Source organism: Microtus ochrogaster, chromosome 5 (assembly GCF_000317375.1).
Source record: "Microtus ochrogaster isolate Prairie Vole_2 chromosome 5, MicOch1.0, whole genome shotgun sequence".
Lineage (NCBI taxonomy): Eukaryota > Metazoa > Chordata > Mammalia > Rodentia > Cricetidae > Microtus > Microtus ochrogaster.
Window position 1 is genome coordinate 75,527,607 of NC_022012.1, and position 15,457 is coordinate 75,543,063.

General features: G+C 44.9%; 4 protein-coding genes and 5 non-coding genes across 11 annotated transcripts in view; 2 read left to right on the top strand and 7 right to left on the bottom strand.

Annotated features, from left to right (window-relative positions):
* The window catches only part of Map2k1 (mitogen-activated protein kinase kinase 1), a 72,225-nt gene extending 70,753 nt beyond the window's left edge, over window positions 1-1,472 (top strand). Inside the window, exon 11 of the mRNA XM_005347779.3 lies at window positions 429-1,472. Coding sequence (XP_005347836.1) covers window positions 429-542 — 114 coding nt within the window. The 3' untranslated portion in view covers window positions 543-1,472. The remainder of the gene's footprint in view (window positions 1-428) is intronic.
* Snapc5 (small nuclear RNA activating complex polypeptide 5) lies at window positions 1,021-8,111 on the bottom strand. Of its 3 annotated transcripts, XM_013346587.2 has the most exons (4): window positions 7,952-8,111; window positions 5,486-5,575; window positions 5,127-5,260; window positions 1,021-1,654 (listed from the first exon to the last, which is right to left on the bottom strand). In XM_013346587.2, the coding sequence occupies exons 1-3, from the start codon at window positions 8,039-8,041 to the stop codon at window positions 5,144-5,146; spliced, it is 297 nt and encodes a 98-aa protein (XP_013202041.1). In that variant the 5' UTR covers window positions 8,042-8,111; the 3' UTR covers window positions 1,021-1,654; window positions 5,127-5,143. The 3 variants fall into 3 exon arrangements, with proteins under 3 accessions (XP_013202041.1, XP_026634785.1, XP_026634786.1); XM_026778984.1 differs by lacking the exon at window positions 1,021-1,654 and having other exon boundaries at window positions 4,419-5,260; XM_026778985.1 differs by lacking the exons at window positions 1,021-1,654; window positions 5,486-5,575 and having other exon boundaries at window positions 4,419-5,260; window positions 7,952-8,077.
* Window positions 8,112-9,247: 1,136 nt separating this feature from the next.
* On the bottom strand, window positions 9,248-14,056 carry Rpl4 (ribosomal protein L4). The gene is made up of 10 exons (XM_005347781.3): window positions 13,976-14,056; window positions 12,634-12,805; window positions 12,347-12,453; window positions 11,888-12,026; window positions 11,461-11,585; window positions 10,731-10,860; window positions 10,302-10,458; window positions 9,964-10,047; window positions 9,753-9,873; window positions 9,248-9,559 (listed from the first exon to the last, which is right to left on the bottom strand). Exons 1-10 carry the CDS (start codon window positions 13,976-13,978, stop codon window positions 9,323-9,325), a joined length of 1,275 nt encoding a protein of 424 aa, XP_005347838.2. The 5' UTR covers window positions 13,979-14,056; the 3' UTR covers window positions 9,248-9,322.
* Window positions 10,601-10,671, bottom strand: LOC113456108. Its single transcript, XR_003376980.1, has one exon. It is a non-coding gene; the product is annotated as a small nucleolar RNA SNORD18 (small nucleolar RNA).
* On the bottom strand, window positions 11,068-11,166 carry LOC113456110. Its single transcript, XR_003376982.1, has one exon. It is a non-coding gene; the product is annotated as a small nucleolar RNA SNORD16 (small nucleolar RNA).
* LOC113456107 lies at window positions 11,658-11,726 on the bottom strand. The gene has a single exon (XR_003376979.1). It is a non-coding gene; the product is annotated as a small nucleolar RNA SNORD18 (small nucleolar RNA).
* LOC113456111 lies at window positions 12,091-12,189 on the bottom strand. The gene has a single exon (XR_003376983.1). It is a non-coding gene; the product is annotated as a small nucleolar RNA SNORD16 (small nucleolar RNA).
* On the bottom strand, window positions 12,528-12,595 carry LOC113456109. Its single transcript, XR_003376981.1, has one exon. It is a non-coding gene; the product is annotated as a small nucleolar RNA SNORD18 (small nucleolar RNA).
* A 420-nt stretch (window positions 14,057-14,476) lies between the features above and the next one.
* Window positions 14,477-15,457, top strand: part of Zwilch (zwilch kinetochore protein) — a 41,648-nt gene continuing 40,667 nt past the window's right edge. Inside the window, exon 1 of the mRNA XM_005348187.3 lies at window positions 14,477-14,586. Coding sequence (XP_005348244.1) covers window positions 14,534-14,586 — 53 coding nt within the window. The 5' untranslated portion in view covers window positions 14,477-14,533. The remainder of the gene's footprint in view (window positions 14,587-15,457) is intronic.

A 15,457-nucleotide genomic window follows, 5' to 3' on the forward strand; every position in this document is an offset into this window, starting at 1 on the left:
TGTGAGTTACAGGGGGGACCTGGGATGCGAGTCAAGGAGGGGCCAGCCCACAACCTTCTTGAGGACAGGCCTTTTTTTTTTCTAGTTCTGACTGGTTCATCTCACATTTCCAGCATCCTGGGTTGCTCTCCATCTAATTCTTGTTTGACGACATTGGCACAGGGATGTGGTATTTTAAGGTCCCTGCTCCATGCCCGGTGTAGCCTTGAGTGTTGTGTACCTTCTAACAAGTCAGGGTTGCTCAGAGACAAGGGCCGCACAACTTATATGCATGGTCATGGCAGAGGATCTTTGGGCTGTAGCTGGCCTACTTGCTGTGCAAGGGTGAACACTAGAAGCATCTTCCAAGTGGTCTGACTAGGCTGAGACTCTTGCTTTTTCCTCCTGGTCATTTAACAGCATTTCCTTTCTCTGTTTTCTGCACCCAGGTTCATGCTTTCATCAAGAGATCTGATGCTGAGGAGGTGGACTTCGCAGGGTGGCTCTGCTCTACCATTGGGCTTAACCAGCCCAGCACACCAACCCACGCCGCTAGCATCTGAGCCTTTGGGAAGCAGCAAAGAGGAACTCCTCTGCCCAGCGGCATGCCATGTTGCTTTCAGGCCTCTCCCATGCTTGTCTCTGTTCAGACGTGCACCTCATCTGTGACAAAGGATGAAGAACACAGCATGTGCCAAATTGTACTTGTGTCATTTTTAATATCACTGTCTTTATTACTATGGTTACTCCCCTAAGTGGATTGGCTTTGTGCTTGGGGCTATTTGTATGTTGATCAAACTCATACCAGGCTGAACTATAGTGAAACCCTGGTGACCTGGGTGGTCATTCTTACTGATGTTTGCACTGCTGTTCATGTTCCGTGACTCACTGGCTACCTGGATTGTCAGGATTCTCGGCCCCTTGGTACTTCACTCTTGCTGGTGACCTCTCAGTCTGAGGAGAGGGAGCTCGTGAAACCTTCACAGGCAGTGCATGGGAAGCATGCTTTGCTGCTAATGAAATGAGCATCAGATTGTGTACATCATGTTATTTTTTATTTTTTGCTTTTGGTATAGAATTTAGCAATTCCCATCAAAAAAAGGAAAAAAAAAAACAACAAAAAACCCCAAAAATCTACCCAGAGCCCATCACTGCCATGATAGCTGGGGCTTCAGTCTGTCTACAGTGGCAATTTTTAGACTTCTGGTTGTATTTCTATATTTATTTTTAAATACACTGTGTGGGGTACTTAGTGTGGTATACGTCTCTTAAGTTTGGATTAGTGTTTCTAAATAGGTGGTTATTTTGAACGTCATAAATGAATTACGGCATCAGTATGTGTCAGAGTTCTATCTTTTCTCCAATCCCAGCACCAATGCTATTGTAAACGTGTATAGTGCCTACAAATTGTATGAAAATCCTTTTAGCCATTTTAATCCAGATGTTTATCAAATCTAAACTCTTATTCTAATAAAAATACTATCAAGTTAAAATAAAAAGGACGAAAGATATTTCTGCTTTTGTGGCAGGCCTTTTGGTTTCTCTAGACTATAGGAAATGAAGTGATCGGCCATGCACTGAAGTAGGGAAAGTGAAGACAGGAACACAGCTGGAAGTCATAAATACTGCATATGAGCGTCTCTGTTGATGGTGTGAACATCCTGACCAAAGGAGCCTGGGGAGGAAGGGGTTTACTTCAGTTCACAGCCTGTAGTCAGTCCACCATCCAGGAACTCATGGCAGAAACTGAAGCAGAGGCCATGGGAACCCTGCTTACTGGCTTGCTCTTCGTGTTTGCTGAACCTTTCTTATAGCACCCCGGAACACCAGCCCAGGGGTAACACAGCCCACAGTGAGCTGGGCCCTCCCACACCAGTCAACATTCAATAAAATTTACCACAAGCTGCCCACAGGATAGTCTGTTGGGGGCAATTTCTCAATGCATGTTCCCACTTACAAAATGATTCTAGATTGTTTTGAGTTTATGTAAAAACTAGTCAATGGTACCATAAGTGTCTTTAATTCCAATATAGATGAATTTAATTCCCACACAGATGAATCTCTGAGTTTGAGGCTGGCTTGGTCTATATAGTGAGTTCCAAGACAGCCAGGGGAATGCAGAGAGACCTTGTCTCAGAAAAAGAAAAGAGAAGCAGGGCAGTGGTGGTGGCACACACCTTTAATCCCAGCACTCAGGAGGCAGAGACAAGTGGATCTCCATGAGTTCAAGGCCAGCCTGGTCTACAGAGCAAGTTCTAGAACAGGCTCCAAAGCTACAGAAAAAAAATTCTTTTTTCAAAAGGCCAAAAACAAACAAACAAAACCAAACCACAACATAGTAGCCAGCGCACACACTGCCAGCTCTGTGCAGTAGGCATTGGGTCTCCTGCAGAACTTTAGCACTGACTACCACCTGCCCAGGGCCTGTGAACAAGGAGTCGCTTTACATAAGGAGAAAGCTACAGGTGTGTGTCCTAGGGTTTCTACCGCTGTGACAAAACACTGACCAGAAGGAGTTTGGGGAGGGAAGGGTTGACTTGGCTTACATATCCTCAATCACAGTCCACTGAAGTAAACCAAGGCAGGTACTCAAACTGCTTGGGAACCTGGAAGCTGATTTAGAGGAATGGATGAATGCTGCTTACCGGCTTGTTCAGCTTTCTGAATTACAGCACTCAGCACCACAGCCCAGAGGCTGAGCCATCCCACATCAACCAACATCAACCACCAATAAAATACTCCACAGGCTTGCCTAAAGCTCAGTCTTATCGACGCATTTTATCAATTGAGGTTTGCTCCTCTCAGATGACTGTATCTTGTGTCAGCTGACAAAATCCTAGCCAGCACAGTGGGGCTGGGAACTTGTCTGGGCAAAATCATGTTACTTCTCACAGAACATTCCTTATTTTTTGTAGCAAGGCCTGCCTGCCAGTAGCCATACCCACAGGAAGTCCTTGCTGGTGTGAGAGCCTTCAGTAAGGTCTAGTCAGTCTGCTGTGCTATACTGGGAAATGGTTTCCTTTCACTATACCTTCTGGGGGGGAGGGGTACTCCCCAGTGCTGGCTTTGTCATGCCTATGAGGTAGCTGTAAAGTCAGAAAAAAAGATGGGGTCTGAGCCGGGTGGTGGTGGTGGTGGCGCATGCCTTTAATCCCAGCACTCAGGAGGCAGAGGCAGGTATCTTTGTGAGTTCCAGGCCAGCCTGGTCTACAGAGACAATTCCAGGACAGGTTCCAAAGCTACAGAGAAACCCCGTCTCAGAAAAGAAAAAAAAAAAAAAAAAGTGGGGGGGGGGAGGTCTGTGTGGGGCTGAGAGATGGCTCAATGGTCAAGAGCATTGGCAATTTTCTAGAGGACCTGGGTTCAATTCCCAGCCCCCACATGGCAGCTCACGACTATGTGTAACTCCAGTTCCAGGGATCCGACACCTTCACACCAATGCACATAAAAAACGTACCACTATGCAATTGTGAGGTACAGTTTAGATACCAGCACCCACATTAGAAGCTGGGCATCCCACAGACATGCATCTCCTGCTCTGAGGGATCGAATTTTGTACCCACATGTACTTACATATGTACACACACAAGCAAATAAACCTTAAAAAAAGTGCAGGTGACATGGTTCAGTGGATAAGGTAACAGTGCTTATATTGAGCCTGGCAGGCAACCCAAGTTCAATCCTTAAGGCTCACATAGTGGAAGAACTGACTTCCATAAGCTGTCCTATGACCTCCATATACACACTGTGGTACACATGTCCACACACACAAGAGCACACAAAAAGGAAATACAAACCAAGCTGACCTAAAACATCAGGTATCCTATAGGCCATTTCATCACTAGTCCTTGATTTCTTCTATAGGAGAGTATCTTACATAAAACCCAGTGTGTGTATTGTGTTGTATAGGTAGCTGTTAGTATAGGCCTGTGTATGGTTTGCTTGGTGTGTACTGGAGAGGTGTACGTGTGTGCTGTGGCCAGAGGTTGTTGGCAGTTTTTCACTCTTTTTTTTAAAAAGGAAAAAAAGGGAGAGAGAGGATTTCTCTGTGTAGCCCTGGTCATCCTGGAACTTGCTCTATAGACCAGACTCTGCCTCTTGAGTGCTGGGATTAAAGGAGTGCACCACCACCGCCCCAGCATTTTCCCTCGATTTTATATATATTTTTTGAGACAGGGTTTCTATGTAGTCCTGGGACTTGTTATGTAGACCATCACAGTGTCCTGACCTCCTACAGGATACCTGTAGACCATCACAGTGTCCTGACCTCCTGCCCCTGCCTCCCTCAGTCACCTCCTACAGGATACCTGTAGACCATCACAGTGTCCTGACCTCCTATAGGATACCCTGTAGATCACAGTGTCCTGACATCCTGCCCCGCCTCCCTCAGTCACCTCCTACTGGACTACCCTACCCCTAGTAATGACTGAAATTATTTCAATTTGTATAGTGTTTGCCTTTTTCAGAAAAAAGGAAGGCTAGAATGACTGTTTATTTCTCATAGCATAATGATCTAGAGATCAACCCATGCTTTGTGTTTACCTTGCATTGTATTTTGTTTTTATTACATTCCAGACTGGCCTCACAGTGGGTAATCACTTCTGCTAGAGAATCTCAAAGCCTGGGATTACAGGAGTGTATATGCCAAAACTTGCTAAAACTCCTTATTTTCTACTAAACATCTTTTAGATAATGACCAGGTATTATCCACTTTTTCCCAGTTGTCCAGTGGTGAAGTTGACCTTGAGTTGTTTCATATATTAGAGCAGGAAAAAAACATTTGTAGCTTGCTGTACACTAGCATTATTCTACACCCTTCCAGCGAGTTCTGGGACTAACGGTGTGTACACCTCCATGCCCAACATCACTGGTTTTTCTCTTTTTCAGACAGGATCTCTTGGTGAACCCGAAGCTCACTGGCCGGCCAGACAGCTTTAGGCTCCCTCTCCTCAGTGTTGAGGTTACAAGCATGTAACACTTTGCCAAGCTTATTACATAGATTTGGAGATCCAAACTCACGTTTTCATATTTATATGGTAGATACTTTACCAAATGAGTCTCTCCTGTCCACAGTGTATACTTTTTTACATAGCACCAGTGCCCAAGGCAAGTGCCTGTGACTTAGAAATTCAGTTTGTAAAACTAACCCAAGCTCTTGTCCCCCTTACGAATCAGATTCTTCCTCTTCCTCCTCCTCCTCCTCTTCCTCCATAGGGGTCCTTGTACTCAGCTTCAGTGTGGTTTGATTGATTGATGCTTCATTGTCGACATGCACCGACATCTGAGTAAAACGAGAACACTGGCATTACTAGGAAGGAGCTGAACCTCAAAACAGCACATTCTTTAAAATCAAATCTCATTTGTGGGGTTGGAGAGATGACAGCACTTAAGAGTACTTGTTATGTGTGGGTGGAGGTTGTGTATGCCCACAGCGTTCATGCAGCTATGCAGCAAGGGAACAATGGGACTCCACACTGTCTGGAAGCCTGTACTCCACCAAACTTACATCACACGACTGTTCAGGCGCAGTCCGAGAAGACAGCGTTTCAGTCCCTCTGTGAGAACTTATCATGGATTGGAGGGCCATTTCTTCAACCTAGGGAAGGAGAGTTGGGGACATGTACTGAGCGTTCTGCTGGGTTACTAAAGTGAGTGAATTCCTAGAAGCTGTGAAGGTTGAAATCACGAAAGGGAGCTGCTTCTAATCCCAGGCCTGCTCCCGAAGGGCAGAGGAAACTCTTAGGCTTTAGCTGCTCTCCGCCCCCCACTGAAACAGGGTATCACTATGTAGTCCTGGCTGCCCATAACTTGGTATGTAGACCAGGCTGGCCTTGAATTCACAGAAGTCCACCTGCCTCTGCCTCCCAAGTGCTGGGAGTAAAAGCTGGGCCACTACCCCAGGCCTGAAAGGGTACAAGCTGAGTTTGTGGCTTTGGCAGGCCTTGCCCTTCTCCCCATTCCTTTTGCCTTACTAAAAACCATGAGATTACATCCTGAAGCCAATCTCTCCTCCTGAGGCTGAATACTAAGGTCCAGTCCCTTCGGCTCATCTAATTAATATGCCTAATTAAAATTAAGTACCTCTCCCTAACACGAGGTTTTCCCTTTTCCCTTCATAAACTGCCATTTTCCTATGGGCCATGTCTGTCTCTTCTCTGTTCAGAAGCAGCCCTCTGTCCTCTGGGACAAATACCCTTGTCCCTTTCCCTTGTTACCCTTCTTTTGGTCCTCACCGTCTATCTCCTGCCTTTGTCTCTTATTCCCTGACCTCTGTCCTCTGGGGTTAAAAAAAAAATCTCCTTTATGCTGAAAACTTGGTCTTGAGTGTCTAGAGCCAACTTTTAAGTTCCCTACACAGTCTCACTTGCTTTTTTCAGACAGGGTTTTTCTGTGTAGCCTTGGCTGTCCTAGAACTCACTCTGTAAACCAGGCTAGTCCTGTGCTTATAGAGGTGCACCTCCTTCTACTTACCTGTTTTTTTTAAAAAATTAATTTATTTATACTTATTTTATGTACATTGGTGTTTTGCCTGTGTGAGGGTGTCAGATCTTAGAGTTACAGACAGTTGAGTTGCCATTTGGGTGCTGGGAATTGAACTCAGGTCCTCTGGAGTCAGTGCTCTTAACCACTGAGCCATCTCTCCAGCCCCTGCTTACCTGTTTTTTAAAGAGAAGAACTTTATTGGTGTTTAGCTAAACTGCAGGCTTCCACACCCCAAGACCAAGCAGCTCAGTAAGGAAATGCAGGTGCACCACTAAAAGGCCAGGTGTAGGGGCCGGAGACATGAATCAGTGGTTAAGTGCACTTCCAGAAAGCTAGAACCAGTGTAACCACTGCAACTAGATCTCCCAGAGAGTCGGGGCTCTATTCCCAGCACCCATATGGTGGCTCGCAACTATCTGTAACTCCAGTTCCAGGCAATCTAACATGCCCTTTTACCTTCCCCAGACACTAGGCATGAAAGTGCTGCTCAGACATACATGCAATAGATACAAAATTACATACACCAATAGATATAAAATTTTAAAAAAACAAAAGATATATAGACAGACACACAAAAACATATAGAAGAATATATATGACATCAGGTGTAGCTGGTCGTGCAACTGCGCTCCTGTAATCCTGGCACTGAGGTAAAAGGATCACAAGTTTGAGGCCAACCTGGGTTACATAGGAAGTTCAAGACCAGCCTGGGTTACATGGCGAAGCTATCTCTCTCTCTCTGACACACACACTTCTCTCTGTGTCTTTCTCTGACACACACACGCAATGCAAGTGAGTGGTCAGCTGGCTCCACAGACACAAATGTACGTCCCAAGACTGAGATTGTCTACTCACTAACGAGAAAATGACGGCAGGAGATCAGAAACCGCCTGTTTACTGAAGCATCAGGGTACCTGCGTTTGGGAAGTCATCGTCACCATACAATCACTAGGTGCCTGTAGGGGTACTGTAGCAATAAGTGTGCGCCACTTCTAACTGCCCAGAGGAACACTGCTTGTCATTTTCTATACCACAGGTATACAAGTTCAGTTTGTAGAGGCCTTCTGTAACCCTCATGTCACTTGCATACGACTGAGGAGCTGGTATTTCCACTATCATTTCACAGGGACCAAATTACCCCGAGGTCTAGGGAGTGAAAAAGGCAGATGTAAACCTGCGTTCTTCCAGTCAGTAACTGCTCCCTAAAAGTTACTGAGAACTCTAGAGGACAAGTTTCTCTCCCAGACCTCATCTACACCCCAGGAGCATCTAAATTCCCTTCTAGTTTTGCAACACTAAAGCCCTTTCCAGTGCATATAAACACAGTAACCAGCAGGTGAGGCGTGATCCGGCGGGCCAGAGGTGGGCTTAGGGGGCTAAGCCCGCGGAACACTTAGAGGACCGGAGCGGTGCGGAGCAAGCTGCCCGGAGCTCTAATGTAGGCGACGGTCACGCGCGAGGGCCTGGGCTTGGAGGGTGGCTAGCTCACCTTGAGGCGGTTCAGTTGGTCGTGCAAGGCCGCTTTCAGACGCAGCAGCGTTTCCTCCTCCTTGCGGAGTTCCTGCAGCCGGCTTAGCATCCTCCTTCTCCCCTCGTTAGGTCAATGCCTTTTGCCGGGCGCCCAGTGATGACGCCACTTCCTACTCCCGGAAGCAGTCATGGGCGCCGGTTTAAGCAGTTTACTGATTCCGGTACCGACGACTCTCAAAGCACAGGGTAATGGAACGCCAATCCCATTGCTGATTACTTAAAGTAGAATTGGTAAACTCGTTTCACAGGCTTCAAGAAATCAGTTCTCAGCGGAGCATTTTTTTAAAAACTGTTTCTGTTATCTTTGGAAGCAGTCCTGGTATTCTTTGTGGCCCAGACTAGCCTTGAACTCACGAGATTGCCTGCCTCCTGAGTACCAGGTTGTGCGCCTCACCAGAACACTTTTAACGTGCAGTTTGCTCCAAATGGCTTTTCTCCGCAAAGGTTGGAGACATTTGCGGGCAGAAAGCAAAATAGCAATTTCTAGCTCAAATCTTTAGCGTGACATAAAGCCTCGTAATGTTTTTTTTTTTTTAAATTTCCGAGATAGGGTTTCTCCGTAGCTTTGGGTGCCTGTCCTGAAACTAGTTCGAGGCTGGCCTCGAACTCCCAGAGATCCGCCTGCCTCTGCCTCCCGAGTGCTGGGATTAAAGGCATGCGCCGCCACCACCCAGCAAAACCTCTTATTAATCTTAAAGAGCTCTCATTTCCCAGAATAGAAGCTAACCAGTTATAATTAAAAATCCTTTTACCTGAATTTACTGTCTGCTATTACTTTTGAGCTAATACTATTAAGTATACAGCAAATTAAGCCAGTTGACATTTATATTTAGATCAGAGGAAACACGTCACTCTTGATTAGGGCTAAAGTACTTGGCTCCTATGGAACCATATTGCTTATCTATCGAGGCTGATATTTCCTTGTACCATCATGACCTCTGGTAGTTACTAATTGTTGACCCTTCACGAACCACCCACTTCCTGATTTAATAACCCACAAGCTTCTCAGACAAGTCCTCCAAGATGCTAATAGAATGGACTTCACTGTAGGCCTGGGAAAATCTCAAATTCACTTCACATCAGATTATAATGTGGAACAATTTACAAATTTAACAGATTGAGATATTAAAAATGTCCTCTACAATCCTGAGCTTAATCCTTGTAAACCCTTATTTCCAAGTGTCATGATACCTATTCCACAAAGGGGGAGGAGGTGGCCCTGGATGCACCCACAATTAAGATTCACAGATTCTCACTGCATCTTTGATCAGGTTTTTATTCAAATAGGCTGTCTCTATTTGCTCAATGGAATGAAAGTAATTTTAATAGATTAAGCAGCAGACTTTTTCTCTTCTTTAGTTGGTTTTTTCTCTACTGGCTTTTTCTCAGCTGCTGGTTTCTTGGTAGCTGCAGCCTTTTTCCCTGCAGGCTTCTTCTGCTTCTTGGCATCCACAGGCTTCTTTTCTTTCTTACTTTCTGCAGGCTTCTTGTCTGCAGTCCCCTTCTCTGTTTTGGCAGCCAGTGCTGCTGCTGCTGCTGCTTCCAGTTTCTTCACCCGGAGTTTGTGCTGCAACAACAAATAGGAAATAAGGAAATCAAATCTTTAACTGAGATGTTTGAATCCCAGCACCTGAAAGGCAGAAAAAGCAGGCCAATCTGTCAGTTCCAGTAGAGCCAGAGGTAGAGACCCAGGAAAGGGGAAAGTACCAAAACTTCTAAAACAAGATTGATAATACTTGACACAGCAAATTACGGCTCACATTTCTGGCCTGGCGAAGAATGGTATTCCTGCGCATAGTCTTTGCATATGGGTTGAGCTTCAACATGATTCTCAGGTTCTTCAGTGGATTCTTCTTCAAGACTCTACGCTGAATCTTCTTGCTGTAAAGACATGGCACTTGTCAATCAACATGTATGCCTTTAAAAGTCCAAGTATCAGACTGTAGCATGAGTTAAGTATCAAAACTTTACCGTGGTGCTCGGAGGGCTCTTTGGATCTCTGGACTTTTCAAAATTCTGCTAAGGTCTGTGTTCATCATCTTGTGCATGGGAAGGCTGGAAAAAGACAGGAAGCCCAAATTCTTCTAACTGAACATAAATCATAGAACTGTATTTCAAATTATCTTTGCTGTCCAGCTACTGAATTTTTCACCTTATAACTTTTATAATCATGGATTAGGAACACAGCATTTACCCCCACCTCTATTGAATGTAATAATTCAATGCTTAATTTAAGAATATAAATTCAGTATGAACACAAATGCACATTTTAGGAATCCATATGTAATAAAGAAACATTGGAAACTCACTTATAGTTACTCTTGAGGGTAGCAGCCTTACGCCAAGTGCCATACAACTCATCCAACTTGCGGAAAGCACTTTCAGTCCAGATGCAGAAACGCCCCACATGCCCACCAGGAGCAAGTTTCAAAATGTTCAGCTTGCTGACATTAAGCAGAGTAATACCTTTAAAGGCAAGAAAGAATCAGAGACCCTGCATTCAATCAACAGAGGAAATACATTTTTTATGGCTTATTGAGCTAAACAAGGCACTTAAAAAAGACTAATGAACTCTGAAGTTTAAGTCATCGTCGAACTCACTCATCTAGAAATCAGAACTTCCACAAAATCATGTTATTTCAGAAACACGGACCATGAAGTGGAATTTCATCATAACCAAAGATGAGTGAGTATGTACAGAACAGGCAATTAAAACACTAAATGTTACAAGAATTTACCAGGGATATTTCTGAAGGCTTTGATGATACCATTATCTTCATTATAGATGATGCAGGGCCCCTTGCGCTGGATACGTCGTCGGTTTCTCATTTTGCCTTTGCCAGCTCTCATTCTCTGAGAGGCATAGACCTAGAAGAGTGAGTAGCTTTAGTAGTCAGTCTAAGGTATAACCTTTCCAGCATATCTTCAATTAAAAAACAAGAACAAAAAAACAGGCAAGAGAGGTATAGATGTCTCAAGCAAGTAATGGCACTTTCAACCAAGCCTGATGACGCTTGATCCCCGGGACGACTATTCTTTGTTAGTATTTCACACCAGTCACTAAAGAAAATGACTTGCTCAGTAACAATTTTCGTCAACCTTCTGAATCAGCTTACTGACAGCAGGCAACTGTCACTGAAAACAGAGTAGGACGCAAATTACAACATCATTGCAAGTAAAACTGCACTGTATCAAGTCCTTTCCCTAAGAAAATAACAGAAATAACTCCATGTTGTCCTCTCACACAAACACAAGTGATAAATGTGGTATCACAAATCAAATCTACATTGTACCAGAAACATGTTACCCAAAGATAACTGTTAAAACTACCCCATCTGGGGAGCTTTCAGACTTCTATGATTCAAGTCCAATCTTAACTAAAAGCTGACCACCACCCACCCTAAAGGTAGGTATCCTTTTAACCAAAACCTGACGGTATCAAATGGTAAACGTGCACGCTGAACCTACCTTTTTGATGTCATTCCAAGCCTTAAGTTTCTTAAGCAGCTGAACAGCCTCCTTGGTCTTCTTGTAACCTTCAACCTTATCTTCAACTACCAAAGGGAGCTCAGGAACTTCCTCAATACGATGACCTAACAAAACCAAGTCAATACTTATTAGTTAAGTCTCAACTCTTTACACACACCCCAAACAACATGCGCTGTCAAGTCAGAAATTTCCATTAATATCATGTGTTTCAGAAACACGGACCAATTAGAGTTTCATCATTCTGACAGTCAAAAACATGGTAGGAATTTGATGCGAACTACAATCAAGGGCTCGCTAGATTGAAGCAAGCAGACTGCTTTTAGTAGGCATTGAGAGGAAAAGAATTCACACCCAACAGGTTTCAGTGAACAGTAAGTAAAACATAACGTATCAGAGCATCACAGACCTTTAGACATCACCAAAGCTGGTAAGGCTGAGGCAGCCAGCGCAGAACAGATGGCATATCGCTTTTGGGTTGTGTTCACTCGGCGGTGCCAACGACGCCAGGTTTTGGTTGGTGCAAACATGCGGCCTCCCCGACACATCTGTTTTCTTTGTCAAGAATTGAACTATTTTTTTCAGGTCTGAAGAATTAGTGAGGTTATGACTTGCTCAGTAACAACTTTCGTCAACCTTCTGAACCAGCTTACTGACAGCAGGCAACTGTCGCCATGAACAGAGTAAGACGCAAATTACGACATCATAGCAAGTACCCCCCAGAAACATCTCCAGATGTTTGTCTAGAGGATCTGCTTATTGGGGACACTAGTAGTTTTAGACATGATTCAAAATAGTATTAAATATTAGAATCAAGTCTAAGTCCAGCCAGTTAATTGCAACAAATGTCAATAGAAAAAGAGGATACATTTCCAAAGGCACCCTGGCCAGAACGGTGGGTACCACCACCTCGAACTCTGGGAATTCGAGCCACAGCTCTGCCAGTACCCCAAGACTCAGCACTGGTCTGATGACCTAAAATTGAGAAGAAATAAGTTTTAAGCACTAAGCCATAACAACCCACGACTTCCTTTATGAAGGGCAATGGCAGTATCAGAATAGCCATGGAAAATCACATAGTTCAGAAACACGGACCAATGGCATTTCATCACCCACTGCAAAGGAGCCCTGCCCACGACAAATGTAAACCCATACCTGCTAATTCACTGACGGCATAGGGCTGTCTGTTGTTTTTCCTCAAGTTGGTGTGAACAAAGTTCACAATATCCGGTCGAATGGGAGCTTTGAAGACAGCTGGCAAAGTAACATTCTTGCCAGATGACTCCCCCTTTTCAGAGTACACCGATATGAGGGGACGGGCACAAGCCTTGGAGAGAAGAGCAAGATAAGTCAGACACAGCCAGATTAATTTCCTGTATTTGAAACCTAGATTTAAAACCGTATCTTAAGACGTGCAAAGTAGATATAGGACCACTTGGGAAGAGCTGGGGACCAGAGAGGCAGGTGTTGAGAAACGGGGGTCAATCAGGAACTAAATAAAATGCCCTAAGAGAAACATATCAAGATCTGTCATATTTTTAAAATACTAAGAAAACTTCAAGGCAAAATTTCCCAATAAAGTCTGAAGGTATTGTTCAGTAAGACCGTGTTCACTCTACCAGCCCTCAGCTTGAGCAAACCTTCCCTGATCCCCTCTCATCTCTTTCAGTCCCGTTCAGACTCAGATAAACAGGTCACACGGTTCGTATTCGCCTCACCGGAGGCTGGCCCACGCCACCTACCTGTCCACTTCTCTTTGACCTGGCTCCTATTCGCTCTTGCAGATCTTCTCAGACTCGGGACCTCTTTTCCTTCCTCTCTCCCTCTAATTTCTCAACTACTAAGCCAACCTATCTAGCCAATTATAAAATGAAGCTCAGCCATGTCTCCAAATCCTAATTTACGGCAGTCAGACCAACCTTAATCCATACATTAAGGATAAAGGATAGCACAGGGCACATTTGCGGAAATGTATTTAACTACTGTTGTATGTGAACAAGCTCAGGGCTCAAGCCATTTAGGTTACATGAAATAAAAACATAACTTCTTAAGCGATGAAGACCTTGCTTTTCTAGAAACGATTTCAAAAAGGCAGAGACAACCCCTCAAGAGCATTAATACTAATTTCCCTCGGCCCCTTCCTTAGAGGCGGGCATACTCATTCACATGCACACACTGAACAGCAAGCACACCATGTGCCAAGGCCACGCCGTCCGCGTCTCCGGCACTAAACGGCTCGGTTTCCAGTGGTCTTTTTCCCCTAGACCTACGGAAAGCGAGGATCCCAAAAGTCCCTCTATCGTCCACCCTGGGCTGTCTCCCACGTTGCTCTAAGATGGCTGCCACAGCGCCCACAACCCAGCTCTCTGCCAATAAAAGGTGTTAGGTCTTCTTCCTAGCTCTTCCTCTCCTGCCGATTCCATGTCCCGATCCCTTTCCTCTCCCCTATAAGTCCCAGAAACCACGGGAAAGCCAAGCGAAGTAGACTTCCACTCACCATGACGGGGAGAGGAGAGAGCCACGCTCCTCTCAACCCGGCTGCTCCCACAGGAAAAGGAAAGACTTACCGCTTAGTCGCCACACATATCCTTCCACTTGGCTCCCTCACCCTGCCCCGCCTCAAAACCAACTGGGAGAACCAAAGTATCTCGCTACTACACTGAAAAATTCCAAAAGATCATATTATTACTTTACGTGTGTTAAAAATTTGTATCTATTCTTTTTAAAACTAAAAAGAATGGTTAGAAAAGAGGGACTCCTTTTCGCGGAATAATTCGTAACTTGACACAACTCTCGCGAGATGTGGTTTCTTGACCGCCCCTCAATCACAACATCTATTTTATCTTCTTTTTTCTCCCTGACAAAAATGGGAGTCTATTGGAACAGTAAATGTGACGGGATGCTCTAATAAATTCAAACAATGTTTTAACGTTGAGCACGAATGAACTTAATGTTGTAAAGTAGTTCCGGCGGGGAGGGGTCATGGCCTCTGACGTCAGTGTCGGGGCGCGCGTTTCAGTTTTGCTGCTCCCGACTGGACCGAGGTCGGTGCGGGATGTGGGCGCGAATGAATTGCGCGGCTGAGGAGTTTTATGCTCGTCTTCTCCAGTGAGTTGTGGTTGAGAAATGGAATGGCATCTTGTTCCTCCCGGCCTTTATATCCCCGCCCGAGTCTCGCCACAGCTGACGGCTTTGCGCCTTGCTTGCTTGCTTTGCTCGGATCCAAGATAGGAGAGGGCGGGTCTTGGCTGTGCAGTGGGCTTGACTCTGCTGAAGCCTAGGTCGCTGCTAGTCTCTCGAGGAAACATCAGTACTTGAGCAAGTCAATTTACTCATCTTGCTCATGCACCCATTTCTAAGTAGAGGCTCCCTGGATACAGAGAAGTAGATGGTATCCTCCTGTCTTAAGCTTTCGCTGACTACTGAAAAAGAAATGTGTGGTTGTCCTGTTTCTTCTAATGACCGTATGAGTTACATAAGGCCGTAGGCTGACTTTAAAAAGCATGCTGTTTCGCTGTTTTCGTGGTTTTCTTGAGACAGGGGTCTCAACTGTAGCCTAACTAGACAGAAAGTCACCTCGAATTCGCTGGCCAGCCTCCTGATGTCAGATTAGGGACGTGGGCCACCATGCAAGAATTCACGTTGTTCCTTTAGTGAAATATAGCTACAAGAGGATTCTGTCAAGTCTCCATCCTGTATCAAAATCGAGGAGAGACTGATCCTGCATCAGAATCACCCTGGAGGATTGTGAAAATACAGATTTATTCTGCCCCCCAAATTTTTGACTAATAGGTCTGAAATGAGACCAGAAGTTTACCTTTTTAAATTCTAGACTCAGGGTGTTGCTGGCTGGGTATAGCACAGTACTTTTTATTTATTTGTTTATTTTGGTTTTTCGAGACAGGGTTTCTATGTGGCTTTGGAGCCTGTCCTGGAACTAGCTCTGTAGACCAGGCTGGTCTCGAACTCACAGAGATCC